Consider the following 19,746-nt stretch of genomic DNA (forward strand, 5'->3'; position numbering starts at 1 on the left):
AAAGGTAAAGCATTAGCTACTGAATAAGTATAGATAAAGGCACAAACACAAATATGGAGGAACTCACAAAGCGATGACTGCCATCATACTCGCAGCGCTCAATCTTGTCTAGCGTAGCATCGGAGAAGTAAAGTTTCTCAGCGCGATGGTCTATGGCCAAACCGTTGGGAGTGCGGATGTTATTGCCAATAATCACAAGGACATTGGCTCCAGAAAGAGATGCCCGCATGATACTGGGAGATTGTTCGTTCCAGTTAGTCCAGAACATTAGACTGAAGAACACAGGAGAAATACATTTTAGGGATGGATACAGACATGAGCTGGTTTAAGATAATACTTGTGAACCTGCCTATGAAATCTAAATATGAGCATAGGAGCATCAAAGTTAGATTTTCGCTCTTTGATTAACCAATCTTCGACATGGTAATATCTTCACTAAATGTCCTTTACTGTATATTATTTAGGTAATATTTAGAAAACCGTAAATCCCATTTTCACTGGAAAAACTATACAAAAGGTTCATACTCTTGACACTCATCCAGAACGAAGGCCCTGGGATGGTCATCTCCTGACATAGTGACCACTATATCTCTTTCGAAAGCTCCAGTGCGGCTCTGGTCCACAGTGTGCCGTGTGATGGTGGAGGTGGTGTAGCTGGTCCAGTAAAGTGTGTCCCAACCTCGGTGATAAGCCAAACCTTCCACCGATCCTACATCTAGAAAAAATCTCAAATTTAATTCTGTGCACTGTGATATTGAAAACACACAATTTTTGCCATGCACTTATGATATCTTGCAGCTTAACAGCTTGCAAGTGAAGAGCTAGAAATTATTCAAATCTTCTACAGTAACTTAAAATAAGACAGAAATTTATATAAATCATGTCTGAAATGATCATAAAACATTACAGACATTCAAGCACTATAATATCTCTTTATAAACTCTTTATCAATCCTATGATAGGTGTGGATGTTGGTTTCAGTGTGTGCCTGCATGTGTTAAGTGGCTTAGTGTCATCTGGTCATTTCATGGATGAGTGACTGTGCATACAAGGCCCTTTACCCGGTAAACCATAGTTCTTCCAAACAATACAAGGAAACTGTTGGAAGACACAATGCTTTACTCAGTGCTTTGAAATAACATTAGCAAAAAGTCTCAACATCTCCAGGTCTCAGTAAATAATAGTTACTCTCCCCTAAACAAATCACTGAGGGTTTAGTATCATCTGTCTTCCACCAATGACTGATTTTATGATAGCAATTACTCCCCCATACAACAGAAAAAAACTCAACCATTTTGTTTACCCTTGGTAACCAATAATGATCCTGTACAACAAATCAGTCTTTAGGGCACTTATGTAACATTCCCTGTTGACCCAAATACAACCAATCTGCCAATCAATACCATAAACGTGGAAAACAAGAAGTTCAGAGGTTTCCTGGTAACGCATTAAAAGAGAGCCCCGCCTACTACTATCATCTTCCTTTACAACAATAATCATATTTGAGAAAAGGCTTAGGAGAAATGTGGTCGCCAATATAGAGCTTTGAAATCCAGGATATCTTTGAACAAAGTCCTGAATCGGTCTAACAGAAGAACTGAAATGGATGGGGAGAGTATTGAAATTGTGTGTTGGTGAATGGACTTTTTGCAATGTGGTAGCCATTGTCAGGTTGAGGGAATCATATCTTCAGGGTTGCCTGGTTTTAATACTGTAGGTCAATACAAGCAAACATGATGATCAAAGATTCTGGACATCTATACGGTAAGATTTAATAACTCCAATTTATATATGTAGTAAAAAACAAATTAATTGTCAATGTTTGATGGAAACTAATTTAACGCAAGATTTTATTTTTATTTAAAAGCATAACTTGTATATAATACATTTAAAGTTTGGTATGCCCTACTGTTGCTTTAATGACAACATTTATTAATAGCTGTGTTTCAATTACGAAAGGTTGTGCAAAATTTTAACGCTGTTTTCTAAATCAACTAAAAACGATTGCAATTGGTGGCATTTCAATTAACCCATGTCATGCAACAAAGCGTAATTTTGTTGTCTCGCAATAAGCCATTCAAAAAACTAGGGATGCTCCGATCATGATTTTTGCAACCGATACAGAGTACCGATTTGTTGCCCGATATCGATTCTTCAAGCTGATATGAAAGCTATTTGATGACTGTAACTGTTAACATTTTTCTAGATAAAGTAATATCACAGATGTTGACTTTGTTTTATTACTTGCAGTAATTAAGTATATTATTGTTTTAATAGATCATCAAATAAATAAGCACAGCAAATATTTCTACTGCAAAGAGAAATTTATTATGGCTAAAGTAATTAAAAGTAAAGAAAATAAAACATTTCACAGTCTTTACTGTATGAATCAAATATACACACATTCGTATAAAGTACAACAGTTCTTCAGTGAAGAGCAGAGAGTGATTTTATTGAGAGATTTATAAGGTTACTGTAGCTGAAAGACGTGATGGAAATCGCTCTGTACACGTGCACTGATGACAGGCTGCTGTGTGTGCGTGCGTCGGGTGTTTGCGGTCAAGAGCAGCTGTGAGTAAAATTTAAGTTTAAACTGTAAAAACTTTAAAACACATGCAAATAATAAACTTTTGGCATGAGGATGCAATTGTTTTATACGCTCTTTGACGGGGATGTAAAGACGCGTCGCGCTGTTACCGTGGGATCACACCAGCCGCGTTTCAGACATCAAATTTGCGTCTCCCGTGTGCAGTTTGCCGCTTGAACAGTTTACTCGCTACATTCACACTTGTGAAAGCCGCGCGTGAAATTCTAGTCATCGGGTCAATCATGCAGAAAGTCGCGGCATGGGAGGGGCTTCTGCGACTCCGCTCGCATCCTGTAATCACGTCACTTCTAGAGCAAGCTTCTGATTGGTTAACGTGGCACGTTTTTTTCCGCCAAAGTTCCAATTTTTCAACTCGCGCGTCTGCCGCAACAACGCTCAATTCGCACGAACTAGAGGCACGAATGAGGCGGAATCACGACTACCGCTCAGCACTAAACGCCTCATTTGCACCGCGAGACCTCCAGACGCGTGTCAACGCATCTTCACATTGACTTAACATTAAAATCACTCGCGATTGACGCCTCTACCGCGGCTGATGTGAATGCAGCATCAGGACCGGAGCACGTTCTCATAGAAAATCAATCAATCGGAGCATCCCTACCAAAAACCATGGCGAAGGATGTGTTCGCAAACCGGCATGTGAATGACACCAAATACCTTAAGAGCGCCTCGAAAGCATACAAAGCAGTGGGCTCCAGAATCCCAGTATTTTTATGTCATGCACTTGTCGGTTCTTGTGATGTCACATGAAGTCGAACACACCTCTTTTGCCTTGTCCTACAACCGATCATACCGCGCCGTATTTAAAGAATGATCATGTGAATTTTATGCACATCATTTACGAATGTAAACGTTTCCATTGTAGATTTGCGATAATTTGACAATGTTTCAATAAACAAGAAAGGAAATCGTTTTGCACTTAATGCCACACATTTGCTGATATCTGATAAGTTATGGATGAAAAATCATATTTAATACTTTTCTATGTGGGCACAGATCTTTGCACCTTTGTATTTTTAAACTTTGACTTTTGACTATAACTTGATCACAATACAATATTAATCTTATAATAAAATGGGTCTTATTCTTTTCAGAGCGATTTATCTCACAACAATGAAGGATTCAACCGGCTCTCCATAAACTGCAATAATCTGTCTCCAATGCTGCTTGGTCACGTGAGAAAGTAATAAACTTTTAGAAGAGCAAATTGTTAGCCTGAAGCAGACGACGATCAGTGAGCAATAAAATTAATGAGTTTTACTCTTCATGGTCATCACTGTCAAATGATCCGTGAATCTTCCACATTACTTGGTGTATATTCAAAAATCTAGCACAGGTACGTGACGCGTACTGAGGAGAATGAATAACAGCAATCGAGAAAATCTTCCATGGCAAATACGTCAGGTTCTGGTTCCTACTCTGGATGCAATGGTCATGGTGATCGGGTTGGTGGGCCACTTGCTGGTCATCTACATCTTGACTGGATACAGGAGAAAGAACGGATCCCTGTTATTTCAAGGAACAGATACATTACTTTTGGCCTTGAGCGCCTCGGATCTACTGCTCATCCTCTGTCTGCCCTTCCACACCGCTGCTATTGCATTAGGCTACTGGCCCTTCAGCAGGCTCCTTTGCAAAACCATCAGCTTCCTGGGCGTGGCATGCAGCTCGGCCAGCGTACTGACCCTAGCCGCATTAGCGGTATCACGTTACCTCATTGTGGTGCACTCCACCTGGTCATTTCGTTTAAGAATGGAACGCTGGATGCGGTTTTCCGCGATTTTAATGTGGGTGCCGGCGATCGCACTGGGTGCACCTCAGTTCGCTTTCCGCACTGTGAAATCTACTCCAATCCTCTGCTTCGCCTTTCTGTCGAACCTCAGCCAGGTGGTCTACAGCGCCATATTGTTCTTGGTCGGCTTTGCTCTGCCCTTGATCATCATTGTCGTCATGTACTGCAAACTTTACAGATTCCTACGGAGGACGCGACTGCGAGGTGCAGCGCCACAGCTGGAACGCTACCAACGACAGGTCACCCAGACTTCGGCCCTGTTGGTGTTGGTTTTCACCCTTTGCTGGCTGCCATCCTACATCCTCATGTTCCTGCTAGCTAGCGGTACACACAGCAAACAAGTGTACTTTGCCGTCATCGCCCGCTTGCTGGCTAGCTCCTCGGTCATAGCCAATCCGGTGCTCTATGCTTTCATGTCCCACAAGTTTAGACAAAAAATGTTAGCATTAGGGCGAATGCAATGCAGACCTTGCACGTGTGTTTCAGGAAGAACCATAGTGCAGCCATTTAACCCAGTGGAGGAGGAAACCCCTTCCTAACCCTAACCCGCTATAAATCAACAAAGTCAATAATGGGACTAATAACAGACGGAGATAAGACACAAAGGACAAGGCATATCTTTCAACCACATTGATTTGTTCTGCCATAAATAAAACGTAAATTACCTGGCAACACACATAGGATATGAAATAATCTGGGTTAATTTATCTGAGAGATGATTTATCATTCTTCAATGATAGGCAATGTACTTTTCTTGACCGAAAATGTCTTGATAGATGTTTAAAATATGTATTATTGCAGTATACCTCATACTTTTTTATTTAGTGTTTCTACTAATTAATATGCAACAAATGAAAACTGCCTGTAACAATGATGATTATCTATTGGAAGGCTAACATTAAAACTGAATTGGCCATATGAGGCTAATCCATTGGCATTGTGAATCTCATTTTATTTCACACTTACTCTCTACTATGGTCTTGCGCTCAGAGCCGTCATCGCTGATCTGCTGGATGTTACCGAAGTGAATATCGCTGTAGAAGATCCGGTTAGCTCCCTTTCCTCCACCGCCCCTATAGTCAAAGGTCAGAGCGATCACGTTCTTCATGTGCTCTGGGTCTTCAAACGGTTTGATGGGTGCATTGAGGTTCGTTTCATCCGACAGGTGGATGCTCTTTAGTATCGTGCGCTCGGAGTACAGGAGGTAGCCATCATAGTCTCTGCAGCTGCGTCCATCCTCTGCCAGCATGCCGTGTGCACAAGCGCAAGTACGGTTGCCGTTACCACGGAACAGACATAGCTGTTCGCATCCACCGTTGTTGATTTTACAGACGTTGGTACCTACAAAACAAAGTGTGATATAAATCTTAACACAAGCAGCACATGGATCACTGCATGCAGAACTCCCCAGAAAGTTGTTCACACATCATATCTCCCCTAGTTTCCTCACAAAGGGCTTGTTTATTAGGGTACATACCTTGCTGTCTGGCACGATTGAAGACCTTAATATCTTTGAGTTGTACGCCAATGCCTGTTCTCAGATAAACCATATCTGTGGCATTGTCCTTGTTTCCTCTCTTGATGGAGCCGTTGGCATGCGTCCTGTCAGAAACATATGAATGAAAACGGCTTAGTACCACGATTAATCACATACAAAATAAAAGTTTGTTTGCATAACTTATATGTGTGTGTACAGGTGTATATAAATAATATTTATATTTAAATAATATTCCTTTAATGTATACATTTGTGTGTGTGTATATATATATATTTAAATGTCTCTTTAATATATACATGAATATTTGTGTATTTATATATATACACATAATAATAACACAAAGTACCAACCCGTATATTCAGGGTTCCCACACCTTAGTTAACTTCAAATTCAAGGACTAAAAGTGGAGACACATTTCAAGTGAGAGCAAGGTTACATCGTGTTACCTTTTAAGATACATTGTTACAGTTCCCTTTCGAGGGAACTCGCGCTGCGTCACTATGGTGACACTTTGGGGACGCCTCCAGGGGTAAGTGCGTCTGAATATGTATATCAAATTCAACCAATGGTGAGGCTTACCGATAAAGACAGGGTAATGCGGGAGCCAGGAAGTATATCACTTTCTGAAATATTGCCAAAGACGGCGTTACAGGGACACAGGAAGTATGTCAAGGGAGACGCAGCGTCTCGTTCCCTTCTCAGGGAACAACAGTTACATATGTAACCCGAGACGTTTTCATGTGTCAATCACAACTATGCAAAAAAGCATTTTTGTATGAATCAACATTCAGATTCAGAAGATATAAGCATTTAAAGCGAACAGTTTAGCACATGTGCTTAAAAGGCTAGAATTTTTATGATATTATCCTATGCTGCACAGGGAATAATATGGATTTTTTTCCAGAAAACTTCTAGCATAAAATAGATTCAAGCACTTTCAATGACCTGTATCTATGTACGTATATTTTCAAAAACTTCCCAGGGCCTTGAATTATTTCCCCCAGATTCACAAACTTTCAAGGATTTAAAGGACCCGTAGGAACCCTGTATATTATGCCACCACAAACTTTTATTTTGTATGCGATTAAACGTGATTACGTGAACCAGTTCTAAAGTTAGAAATAAAAACCTCTAAGATAATTAATGAACATAAACAAGGGGAACATGAGGTGATACCAGTTTAAAGTATTCGGTTACTGCACCTGTCACTCCAGTAGATGTAGTCTTCAAACACAGAAACGGCAAACATGTCCATGTTGTTGCTCGACAGAACCAGTTCACGGTTTTCTCCGGTCTCCAAGTTAATGCGCTCGATTTTGTCCGTACGAGCATCGCACCAATACAGCATGCCCTCCTTCATCAGACAGCGTTACAGATTTAGCACTTGTATTTGAAGAGATACACGGTGGCTGTCTCTAAATATACAGCCAGACTAAAAATTTAATTTTTACATTTAAATTACAAACCTGGTAGTCAATGGAGATCCCATTGGGCCAACTGATACTGACATTGACAAGAACCATTCTCTCCGAGCCGTCCAGACGAGATCTTTCGATCCGTGGATACTGACCCCATTCTGTCCAGAACAGATACCTGTGTACACATACAGAAAGACATACTCAGTCAAAGGTATAAATATAGATTAACAGTAGACTTCATGCAATATCTCTGTTTATGTAGTAGCAAAAATAGAGGTCTGATTATTTGCACCAATTCACATCATCAAATCTCCTTACCCTTTCTCTGGATGTACAGCAATGGCACGTGGTTTGTCCAAACCTTGAGATATGACCACGTAGCGGAAAGAACCATTGAGCCTGGCCACCTCAATCACATCAAAGCCCTGATCGGTCCAGTAGATGTTTCCTATTTACAAAAAACACGACAGCACTGATATGAATGTCACTGTACCAAGATTGTGGGGTAAATGGATGGGGTGTAATAGAATACCTGCGATCCAGTCAACGGTGATGCCCTCCACACGTCCGATTCCATTGGTCACTATGTCCTCTCTCCACGTCTGGTCTCTCTTGGCTCGGCTGATGGTGCTCAAGCCCATGTCGACCCAGTAGATGGTGTCGTTTTCAGCAGAGCATATATTTTTTTACTTCAAATTATCTATGCATGCATCTAGTTGTGTGAGAACTGTCTATGATTTACATGAGGACTCACCAGCATGGAAATCAATGCCCACAGCTAGAGAGGTGCCTGACACTGGTACCAGGGCATCAGATTTATCTGATGGATCCAGTGGAATGCCCCGAATGCCCTCGTGCACGGAGTAGAGCAAAAAGGAACCCATGCCTGTATAGAAAAGTCCATACAAAATGTAAAAAATAGAAAATATTATGCATTGAGGATATATGCGTATTTGTGAGATCTTACCTTCACAGGACTGTTGGCCACTCTTCAGGCTGTATCCGGCCGTGCACATGCAAGCTCTTGTAGTTGGTGAAGTTGGCAGGCAAAGCTGAGAACAGTCACCATTGTTCTTACTGCAGAGGTTTGTACCTAGGTATCACATAAATTATAGCCTTTAACAATAGTATCAAACGCATCTGTTTTTCATACAGTATCTACACCATTTCTCTCTTGTATTATCACATTGCTATTTTAAATTTGCATCACATGAATACAAATACAAAAATCACAGAATAATATAATATATTTCAGGTAGGTGCGTAATAAAGATGGATAAAATATATGAGGATTTCAGAAGCAGCAAGTGTGTCTGACATGTTGTCTTGTAAATGAGTATTTCTTAATCACGCTCTTATGTTTAGTTTAAGTAATTTCACTTTAATTGCAATGAAAAAGTTATTAGTCAGTAATTAAAATGCCTTATTTTCACAAATGTCACTTTATTTCATTAATATTTACAGGGTTCCCACACCTTAGTTAACTTAAAATTCAAGGACCTTTCAAGGACTTTCCAGGTCCAAAACCCTCAAATTCAAGGACTAAATGTGGGGACACATTTCAAGTGAGAGCCAGGTTACATTGTGTTACCTTTTAAGATACATTGTTACAGTTCCCTTTTGAGGGAACGCGTGCTGCGTCACTGTGGTGACACTTTGGGGACACCTCCAGGGGTAAGTGCGTCTGAATGTGTATATCAAATTCAACCAATGGTGAGGCTTAATGACAAAGACAGGGTGAAGCGGGAGCCAAGAAGTATATTGCTATCTGAAATATTGCCAAAGACGGCTTTACAGGACGTAGGATTATGGCAAAGGAGACGCAGCGTCTCATTCCCTTCTCAAGGAACAACAGTTACATACGTAACCCGAGACGTTTTCATGTGTCAAACACAACTATGCAAAAAAGCATTTTGGTATGAATCAACATTCACATACAGATCGCATTTAAAGCGAACAGTTTAGCACAAAGTCTAGAATTTTTATGATATCATCCTACACTACACAGGGAATAATATGGATTTTTTTCCAGAAAACTTTGTGCATAAAATAGATTCAAGCACTTTCAATGACATGTATCTATGTATGTATATTTTCAAAAACTTCCCAGGGCCTTGACTTCCAAGGATTTCAAGGACCCGTGGCAACCCTGTATTTAACAGATTTGACACACATTTTGTCTTTCGCAGCAAAACCCTCTAAGTGCATTAGGGTTGTGCCGATAGACGATAATATAAACCAGGTTTAAAACCAACAAGTTTGTTGTTCCCATTCCCTGGCACGCATGAAAGTTCAGGTCTTTAATGACACGCTCGGATTTATATAATCAGTTTTAAGAAGGTTGCAGTCATGACAGTGTTGCCTTAAAATCTGTTTTTTTGTCCACCAATCAAGTGACTTGTCATAAATGAGTAAAAAAATGAACAAATAAATAAAAGAGTAAACTATTGCCTCCCCCCAATACTATCGTGTATCAGTGATGTGCGGGTCAATGTATAAACAACCCACACCCGACCGATGTTTTCAACTAACCCGCCCGCAACTCGAACTGCAAAAAATAAAAAATAAATAGTGTACCCGACCTGCTCTATGGCCCGCATTTTTTAAAAGTAGTAATGGTTTAAAATAGTTAACTGGCATCTTTATTTTAAACGACCCGACCGGCCGCGACCCGAATATCATTAAAAATATTTTTGAATGACTCGTAACCTCATTTCGGATCAACCCGCGCATCACTGTTGTTTATTGACAATCTCACAGACTGACAATAGGACAATCTCAAAATGGGGCATGTTGTCCAACACTAAAGTGCATGCAAGCTTTTTTGGTAAATCCTCGACTTCTAAGATAAAATCCACTGTAATAATCAATGGAAAATAAATAAAAATGAATGCAAGCATAAACACGCACCTAGTTTATGCACAGTCTCATTGTATATCTTCATATGCATCATGGGTGATGTGTTATTTCTGAGAACCTTCCAGTTTCCACCGTCACTCTTGTCACATGTGCCGATCTGATCTGTGCCTTGATCGGCCCACCACAGTTTATTACCTGCATATGAAAACATCAAAGAGGGTCAGTCAGTTAGGTAACCAAAACTGCCTAACAATGCAGAATGCAATTCTGGGAATCAAGATCATATCTGCACATATGCTCCTAAACTTCAAGAAACCCCTCAAGTTTCCTCACCCATGATGGCAAGTGCTGTAGCTTTGGTTAGCTTGCCCTTCACACCCTCTATGATCTCCAAGCCAGAGCCGTCCAGCTTACAGCGATTAATGGTGCTGTTTCCAGAGCTGATCCAGTACAGCTGCTCTGTGTCAAAGTCAATGGATAAACCTGCCACAGGAAGAAGTAAACAAGCAAAATATTACTGCAGTCTTGGCTTAGGGGAAATGCAAGTTACACATTGAGCATTCTGACAGGTTGCTCACCCACTGGGCCTTTCTGATTGGAGTAAAGTAATGTGCGGTTGGTGCCGTCCATGTTGGCCATGCTGATGTTGTCCCCATCGATCCAGTAGAGCTTTCTGTAAGCCAATAACAATTTGAAGAATAAGATAAATGGAAACTACGCAATAAGGTACAGATGGATTGAGAACAAGTCTTGGCATAAACTAGAAATGGTCTATTTTTTTTAGATTGCCTAAATTACACTTTTCATCCTAGGTTGTTTAAAAGTTAAAGCTAGGTTTTTGCAAATTCACTTCAATTGTCATCTACTTCCAGTGAAAGAGAAGTAAACAGTCATTTATTAAACAATGCTGTAAACAAGAAGAAAAAAACGAGATGAGTCACGCATATTGTTTACATGCACATGCTCACTGGTTTTATTAGAAGCCAATGTGTCTAGAAACAAGCAGACGGAGACTAAAACAGAGCACATCTGGTTCACATCAACCACACAGCAACAAAGTCAGGGCGAGAGGAACAAAAGGAGAAATTCTGACCACAGTGCTGCTCTTTCTTTTCATGCTGTTGCCATGAATGGGAATAAATGCTTTTAAGCTTTACAATTTATACTTTTGGATCCTTTTATTTGTAAGCGACTTACAAATGAGGGAGAATTCGACATTTTGCATCAAAAGCCAACAATGAGCATAGTACACGAAGCTAGAAGTAGGAATAGTTCTGAAGCTAGAAGTGAACGGCATAAAACATTTTTAAAAGTAATGCGCATCAGATTTCTTGAATCTAAAAAATCTTTTGCCGAGTTCAGACTGCACGATTTTCAAAGTAGTCGGGTCACAGATCGTTTCACACTGCATGAGTATCTGGGGTCGCGTTCAGTCGCTGCCCGACACTGCATGATGGATTGGCGCCAGGGGGTTTCACACTGCATGACTTTACCATAGGAAGAATCAACGACAATTTTGTCCGGGTCCGCAAACTACGTCTGACAACCAAACACACGCGAGAAGTGAACAACGCGAGGTAACGCGCGCAAGACCTGAGTTCTCACGTGAGACTGAGATTTTTGTTAAAAATGGTAGCCCGTAAGAAGCTTGCCATATAAATTGCATGTGCGCTTATTTGCAGCGAAAACAAGAAATAGAAAATAAGATTATGAAGGAGGAAAAATTTTGGGAGACTTCTCCCCAAACTTCCAGCTGCTCTGTACAGGTATGTTCAGTTATGGCTTGTTATCAGTTAAGTTCAAATTCAATGACCTTTCGAGGACTTTCCAGGTGCAATACCCTCAAATTTAAAGGTGACATAGAATGATTGAATGGGGTATTTATCCTTGTTCTGTGATGTGACATGTAGACAAAAAAAATTGTTTGGGTCTGTAATGCCTTACAAGCTTCCTAAAACCTCTCTCAGATAGCTCTATTAGGGTGGGGGATTTTAAACAAGTGGTTTTGCACCTATTTGGCTCCCCCTACTGGCTTAACTTGCAATCTCATTACTGATTGGCTGGCTTTGCTGCCATTCAAAAAATGTAGTCAATTATTTTAAAGTGGGGGGGCAGTCAGATGCCTGTGATGTCATAAGCATCAGTTTTTCAGATTGGGCCGTTTTCTGGCTGACATTTCTAAAAGAGGAATTTCTATGAGACTGAGATGTTTAGCATGTCTAGCACTTTTTGTATGTTCGTGAACGCGGGTAGACTACCATTATTCAACAAAGACAAGGTAAAAATGGTTTTTCATTCTCTGTCCCCTTTAAGGACTAAATGTGGGGACACATTTCAAGTGAGAGCAAGGTTACATTGTGTTACCTTTTAAGATATATTGTTACAGTTCCCTGTCTGTGATTTCTCAAAACCTGTCGCCGAGTCAAAATGAGGGCTAAAATCATGCAGTCTGACATTTTGGCATAGCCTAATGTGACCAAAAATAAGAGCTATTAACTATTAAACAAGCCATAACTGGCATTTGAGTGTGTATTTGTGTTTGCGTGTTAGACTAACCCCAGGATGGGATGTAGCACCAAACAGTGAGGCTTGTCCAGTCCATGAATCACTGCGTTTTTGAAGGATCCATCCAGTCGTGCAACATTAATCTGCTTTTTATTGGCATCATAGCTGGTCCAGAAGAGATTTCTGGAGACCCAGTCTACAGCTAGACCCTGAGCATTAGGGAGGTCTAAAAAAAAAGATAAAACCACAAACAAAATGTTCAGAAATAAAATGAGCATTTAAACACTTTCTGGTTAACACGCTAATAATTGCAAGCATGTGACAAAACGGTTAAAATAACAAGTGGGAGTTCTTAGCATTATTTATTTGCAGACGTCGCTTTTTACCGTTGATTGCACATCTAGACTAAATGTATGCATATACTTATAGGAAGAGCTTCCCAGACACGGTTTAGATTATGCCAGGACAAGGCCTTAGTTACATTAGGACGTCTTGAAGCAAAAAAGAGCACTAAAATTTTTTGCAATATGTCAGTGCAAGCTGTTTTCAGTTAAGACAGCTCAAACATGCATTTTAGTCTTGGATTAGACTTAAGCGCTGTCTGGGAACCTGCCCCATATACAATGCATACTCAAAAATCAATAAGAAAGATCCTGGTCATCTCACCAGCAGACACAACTGTCTCTACTCCAGTCCCATTGATGAAGGCCCGTTTGATGGTCTGAGTGCGAACATCTGACCAGTAGATACGGTGCTCAAGAGCATCATAATCCACCACCGTCACATTGTCAATGTCGGGCACAGTGAAGGAGATGATGTAGTTGTAATAGGGATTATCTATGTCCACCCCTCTGATTTCAATTTGCCGAGCGTAGAGCAGAAACTGACGGAACTCTGGAAAAGAAAATCAAAATTTAACATTAACATAAGAGTATTATTAATATGAATCGACTGTAAAAAAAAGATGGACAACGCAACGTCCATTCCTTCCATTGTAATGAATTGAAGCCAAAAATGTTCGACCATAGGCTATGCTTTGTTACATAAAAACGTCAGTTTGGAGCCAGGGCATGCGCAGAAGGAATCGTCCGTGAAGCCAGAGGCAAAGCCGCAGTATCAAACTACCGCCCAAACGCTCGCGCGCCCAATTCAACCACGCCAATCATAACGACACGCCCCATTTCTATAGCATCAAATGACTAGCTAAAATGAAACTTTTTACAAAAATAAACAATTGAAAATATATCAGTGTGATAACAACTGCCTTAAAGGGACACTCCACTTTTTTTGAAAATATGCAAATTTTTCAGGGTCTGGCGCTACCACTTTTAGCATAGCTTAGCATAATCCATTGAATCTGATTAGACCTTTAGCATTGCGCTACAATTAACAAATTACTTTTAAAATATTTCTTATTTAAAACGTAACTCTTCTGTAGTTACATCGTGTACTAAGACCAAAGTTGCGATTTTAATGGCCAATATGGCTAGGAACTATACTCTCATTTGGCGAAATAATGAAGGACTTTGCTAGCAGGCGTAGTGATATTACGCACTGCGTGAAAATAGTCTTCTTGGTTACTTTAAATAGCAGGGGACTATTTTTAGGTGCTGCGTAATATCATTGCGCCTGCTGCAGACATGTTGGTACCGCCAGACCCAGAGATCGGCTGAATGGATTCCAAAACTGTAAAAATCAAATGTTTAACTCTAGGAGAGCTAAAAATCAGCATATTTTCAAAAAAAGTGGACTGTCCCTTTAAAGGACCAAAACCATCTTTTTCGAAAAATTTTACTGGAAGTGTAAATAATTTTTTTATTTAGAGCCGAGTCCTGTTCGTTTGCATGGAGAAGGCGGGGTTTATGACTTTTAACCCGGGGGCGATCAAAGAGCCAACGGCTTCACTTTTCAAGATATATGAGGCACACCAGTAAATATGGCAGAAAAGCTTATGCAATATTTTTAACAATTTAACCTTTTTCACACAGACTTTAATTTGTTAAAGTTGGATTTTTAAAACATTTACCACGGATTTTTCCAAGAATAAATTCTTGCCAATGAAATATTGCAGAGGTAAGGATAAATATAAAACTATAGAGCATATTTCTATTTTAAGACATTCATTTGCATGCCTTTCCCTGAGGTGAACATTTGGGTTACACTATTTAAAGGTGTCCTTGTTACAGTGTAGTTACACATTTGAGTAATATTAATTAAACACACATATAAGATTAGATTTAGGATTAGCTGTATGTAATTATCCATAATTGATGGGACCACAATGGAAATAAGTCTTTGGGCTTTATTGTGTTATCCCTGACTATTTATGTATTTTAATGTATGACTCGGAGTACTGTTTCATATTTTTATATTTAAGTGGTCAAATAAAATCAATCAATAAAATCAATCAATAATTTACTGTTATTACCATATAACCAATTATTATATGCACATGATAAAAAGCTTGGACATACGCAATGGTAAACCATGCCAACCTAGGTAGCTCCTGGTAATACTACACACCACATTCTGTAACCTTAACTCAAACCTCAACATTAAACACACAAATATCGGCGCCCATAGTCATCTCCTGATTTCCATTCCTTACAAGAATAGACAGAGCAGACCCAGACTGGCTCCCGACTCTGCGTGTGCCGCTGCCCAGTGTCAGAGTTCATCCATCACTGAACACACAAGCATCTCTTTTCCAATCGTTTCACAGAGCCGGAATGGAGATCGCACCATGGAATACTGAACACTGTTGCGTCACGGCAGCAGTGGGCAGTGTTGTTAACTTGACTGTTAAACAAGATCTACAGCCCACTACACACTCAACACTAGACTACTAGCACACACAAAAGTCAGATTTAACATTGTCGATCCGGTGCCAATGTGAAAACTTGCATACTTTTAAAAATGCAAAGGAAAAACATTAATTCTTATTGCAACGTTTGGCATGTAAACATACTATAGAGTTGCTAGCAAGTAAAGCATCTGATTGGACAAAAGAGGGGGCTGGGAGGTGGAAGTGCTTACCGTAGCAGGTGTGATTGTCTGCCTTGAGCTTCATGAGGTGCGGGCAGGCACAGGAAAAGGTTTGGTTGTAGTTGATGAGGCACAGGTGAGAGCACGGCCCTTTCCCATCATTAGCCGCACATGGGTTGGGAGCTGCAAAGAACACAGGAAATATTTACAGCTTATTATCAACATAAATCTAGATTACTGCCTGGTATTAATAAAATACAAATTGAAGCATTAGTAGGCATTATTGACAGTACAACACTACACTGCACGTAACATCTTCACATTCTTATTTCTCCACATCTTCTCACCCTGAGGTTGTCGGGATGGATGAAACACTTGAAGATCAAAAGGCTGTGTGTTTGTTCTTTGCACCACTGTGACATTGTGTCCCGTCCATTTGTTGGCCTTAGCCAAAGTGTTGGTCCTCCAGTCTGTCCAATAGACCTCCCCTCCATACATAGTGACAGCGAAGGGATGTGATAAGTATTCGTGACCCCGTAGCACCTCGATCAGGCCGGAACCGTCGTATGCAGCAGAGTAGATGGCATCAGATCTAAACATTAACATTTTCATACCATACATGAATCATACTTTGAAATAAGATATCACTCAAATATTAGTTTGTAATAGGTTAATTTGATACTAGATTTCGGTCCTGTTGAGCATACCTGGCATCAATCCAAAGGATTCGACGTTCTAGATAGTCCACAGTGAGACCGTTGGGCCATCCGCCATTCCCAGTCTCTCTGTGAATGGTGCGACGGCCTTCCCCACTCATGGATGCTGCCTCTATCCTGGGAGAGCTTGCATCCCAGTCCGTCCAGAACAGAATGCTGAATAAAGAGGACAGTTTGTTACAAACAAAATCTTAATTTAATTTCCGGATCGCTAATAAAAGCAAAATGTGTTTACCCATCTCTTGGGTCAAGAGCAATGGCGCGTGGATGCTCCACCTCTCCAGCCAGCAAGGTGGTACGCATGGTCCCATCCAGTTTGGCTACCTCTATCTGGTCAAGGTTACTTTCCACCCAATAGATGTTTCCAGCGATCCAGTCGACAGCTAAACCCTCTGGGGTTGCCAAACCATACTGAATCACCACCTCAAAACTAGTGAGAGCTGAAATAAAAGGAAGAGTAAGTAAGATTTACGCACAGCCTTTCAAAACATACGTAATTCGACTTATATGGGTACAAAGGCATTAGATGCATGCAGTTCCTCTCCTGGCCTACAGGGGTCTGTAAGGAGCAGTTAATTAAGTCTAAAGGGGACGACACAAGTCATGTAAAAACCTTTGTACTTTTTCAAGGGTACTTCTTTGCACGATCTCTCATTTACAGTATGGCCTCAAGTGTTGATGTAGCTTGCACACATTATTTTGTGCAGTTTTTCATCGACTACCTTGTGAATCAACGTCCCCAAGGGGCAGGTTTGCCACCTTGTGGATAAACTAATTACTGAAAGAAAATTAAATGCGCATGTTGTGCGTACAGTACACGTGTACTATTCTGACAACGAAATTTGTGTCAAGCTGACACCTGCATACACATAAAAAGTGAACTATACCCAGGCCTTTAAACTTGATTTTATCAATAATGAATTTTAGTCAGTGATTTAATAAAGTGTTCATATCAGAGAGGAGAGCTATAATCTATTGCACACACTGGGGTTAAAATGTCTACATTAAAATCCAGATACTAAACCTGGAAATATACGGTTTAAATTATAAAAAAGTGATTGAAATTCCATTTGTGATAACAAATGCAAAGTAAAAAAAAGTCTTAGACTTAGACGCTGTATATTGATTCCAGCCTGTCAGCCATATAAGACAATGCTGCAATAAATCACCTTTTGCTCTGAGCTGCAGCCATATGCAAGAATAAATGAATTCCCAACTCACGGCATCCAGCTCAGCGCTCTCAACTCTCAAAGACTTTTAACAGAGTATCAGTAGTTAAATGGCCAGAGTTGCTCGAATTGTCCTCAAACAGCATAGCCTCTTAAAATGGGTTGAAACGGTGTTGGCAGCCTACCGTGGGTTCACACCAGCAGCGTTTAAGGTGTCAAATTCGTATGTACCGTGTCTAGTTGGCCGCTTGAACATTTTGAGTTTACTCGCTTCATTCGCGCGTGAAATTCTAGTCATCAAGACATTCACGCGGAAATTTGCGTCATGGGAGGGCCTTCCATAGGCTTCTGCGACTCCGCTCGTAATCACGTGACTACTAGAGCAAGCTCCTGATTGGTTAACATGGTGTGTTTTTCCGCCAAAGTTCAAACTTGCTCGTTTCCCACAGCAATGCTCAATTTGTGCCATTCTACCGTGCCGCGCTAACCGCCTTATTCATGCCGCGAGACCTCCAGACACGCGTCAACATCTTTAAATAGACTTAACATTTAAATCACTCACGCTTGACGCCTCTACCACGGCTGGTCTGAATGCAGAATTAGGAGCTGTTAAGATGTCGCCCCTAAAACGCATGGAAACCATTATACTATGTACACACCAAACGCGGGACATCCCGTTACTCACTCTAAATTACTTGCGGGATTTAACTTCGTGTAATGCAAATTTTTCGCTCGAGTTGAATATTTACAACTTGGGCGAAGACGCGTTTGAGGCGAATTGTGCGTGTTTTCGCGGCAAATGCGCTGCCCATATAGCGTCATTTGCGTCGCCCCACGCGAGGACACATCTGATCGCGTCTTTGCATTGACTTTGTATGTAATCTACTCGCGCAAATCGTTGAACTCACGTCTGGTGTGAACTCACAGTTAGGTGCGTAGGTTCTTGTCACATGACCTGCGGAGCACTTGCGGCATTCTGAAAAGTTGAGATGTTTTTAAGTTTATGCGGTGCGGACGCGCCTGGAAAAAGCAACAAACTTGAGCGCGCAAAACACACTATATGTGAACGGAACGTGTTATGGCAGTTAAAGGGACACAAGGCAGCATTTTTATGTTAATAAATCATCTTCGTAAGTCGGTATATGGTTAAATGACTCATTACCGGACGAATTAAGTCTCTCTCGCCCGCCCATACCGTCTGTAGGAAGAATACCCCACTTGCAACTTCGCTGTATGCGACCCGGTGTCCTTCAGTCTCGTAAAGTCTCAGATATCGCGAGAAGCAGTATCACTTTACAGCAAACAACACAGAGGCAGGCGAGCTAAACACGGCTAGCGATTGTTGCAAATGGCAGAGCCGGGAAGAAGCATCGAAAACCCTTGACGGAAGGGAAACCTAACTGGATTGGAAATAAGCTGATAAACTTGGTTCCGAGGGGGGAGGGACAACAGTTCGTTTTTATGACAGTGTGTTTGAAAGCATTTACTTTCAAACACTAGGGGGAGCTCGTAGAGAAATATTACGCAGACTTGCCTGGTTTCCCTTTAATGATTTTCTATGGGCAGTAAGCATTATGCGCGCTGTTTATGAGCACCGAGTGCTTTGCGTTTTTTGCCGAGTGCTTTGCGTTTTTTGCCGCCTGCCACAGCATAGGTTTTTGAAGGAGCACAGAGAGCAGAAAAGTGGCAGACATCAAAAGAGCACTTAAGGGTGATTCACGTATCGCGTCTTTTGCGTGCTCAACTTCGTTATATCAAATGCAGACGCGCGGTATGCGCGCTCATATTGAAAGCGATGCGCACACGGTGCGACACCCTCGTTTTTGCCAGGAGCGTCCGCAGCGCATCGAGTGTAAACATTTCAACTTTCTAGAATGCCGCAAGCGCACCACAGGTCATGTGACAAGAACCAACAGATGGTCACGTTTTCCGCGTGGATTTAGACGCGAGGTGTGAACCGCCCCTAACGCGTAAATATTTGACTGACAGGAGAGCTGGTTGCCTAGCAATAAAAAACATACAAAAAAAGTAAATTTTTAGAAGGAGCCGCAGGGATCTGAAACGTTTACTCTATTGTACATCTAGAAAGTGCTGTTTTGAAAGGGAGCTACATGGTGCTTGTGACACTTCACTTTCACTTTGCCTGTAGTCACGCAAACCAGCAGTGACACAAATGAATGAAGACAGAGGCTTTCA

At 40.9% G+C, this 19,746-nt stretch overlaps 2 protein-coding genes across 2 annotated transcripts in view; one reads left to right on the forward strand and one right to left on the reverse strand.

Moving 5' to 3' along the window:
* The window catches only part of lrp1ab (low density lipoprotein receptor-related protein 1Ab), a 129,490-nt gene that overhangs the window by 27,461 nt on the left and 82,283 nt on the right, over positions 1 to 19,746 (reverse strand). The window contains exons 24-42 of the mRNA XM_073875312.1: positions 16,617 to 16,821; positions 16,373 to 16,537; positions 16,013 to 16,257; positions 15,717 to 15,848; positions 13,347 to 13,574; positions 12,732 to 12,906; positions 10,754 to 10,848; positions 10,509 to 10,658; positions 10,227 to 10,370; positions 8,284 to 8,409; positions 8,071 to 8,202; positions 7,849 to 7,983; positions 7,635 to 7,764; positions 7,365 to 7,491; positions 7,101 to 7,252; positions 5,878 to 6,002; positions 5,367 to 5,741; positions 526 to 715; positions 68 to 272 (exon numbers count right to left, since the gene is read on the reverse strand). Of these exons, the coding sequence (XP_073731413.1) occupies positions 68 to 272; positions 526 to 715; positions 5,367 to 5,741; positions 5,878 to 6,002; positions 7,101 to 7,252; positions 7,365 to 7,491; positions 7,635 to 7,764; positions 7,849 to 7,983; positions 8,071 to 8,202; positions 8,284 to 8,409; positions 10,227 to 10,370; positions 10,509 to 10,658; positions 10,754 to 10,848; positions 12,732 to 12,906; positions 13,347 to 13,574; positions 15,717 to 15,848; positions 16,013 to 16,257; positions 16,373 to 16,537; positions 16,617 to 16,821 (3,236 nt within the window). The remainder of the gene's footprint in view (positions 1 to 67; positions 273 to 525; positions 716 to 5,366; positions 5,742 to 5,877; positions 6,003 to 7,100; positions 7,253 to 7,364; positions 7,492 to 7,634; positions 7,765 to 7,848; positions 7,984 to 8,070; positions 8,203 to 8,283; positions 8,410 to 10,226; positions 10,371 to 10,508; positions 10,659 to 10,753; positions 10,849 to 12,731; positions 12,907 to 13,346; positions 13,575 to 15,716; positions 15,849 to 16,012; positions 16,258 to 16,372; positions 16,538 to 16,616; positions 16,822 to 19,746) is intronic.
* LOC129430494 (somatostatin receptor type 5) lies at positions 3,241 to 5,350 on the forward strand. Its single transcript, XM_073875309.1, has one exon. The coding sequence runs from the start codon at positions 3,968 to 3,970 to the stop codon at positions 4,937 to 4,939; it is 972 nt and encodes a 323-aa protein (XP_073731410.1). The 5' UTR covers positions 3,241 to 3,967; the 3' UTR covers positions 4,940 to 5,350.

This window comes from Misgurnus anguillicaudatus, chromosome 13, assembly GCF_027580225.2.
Source record: "Misgurnus anguillicaudatus chromosome 13, ASM2758022v2, whole genome shotgun sequence".
NCBI classification, from domain to species: Eukaryota; Metazoa; Chordata; class Actinopteri; order Cypriniformes; family Cobitidae; genus Misgurnus; species Misgurnus anguillicaudatus.

Coding starts and splice junctions, on each gene's coding strand:
- LOC129430494 (XM_073875309.1), top strand. CDS start 3,968: ATGAATAACAGCAATCGAGAAAATCTTCCATGGCAAATACGTCAGGTT.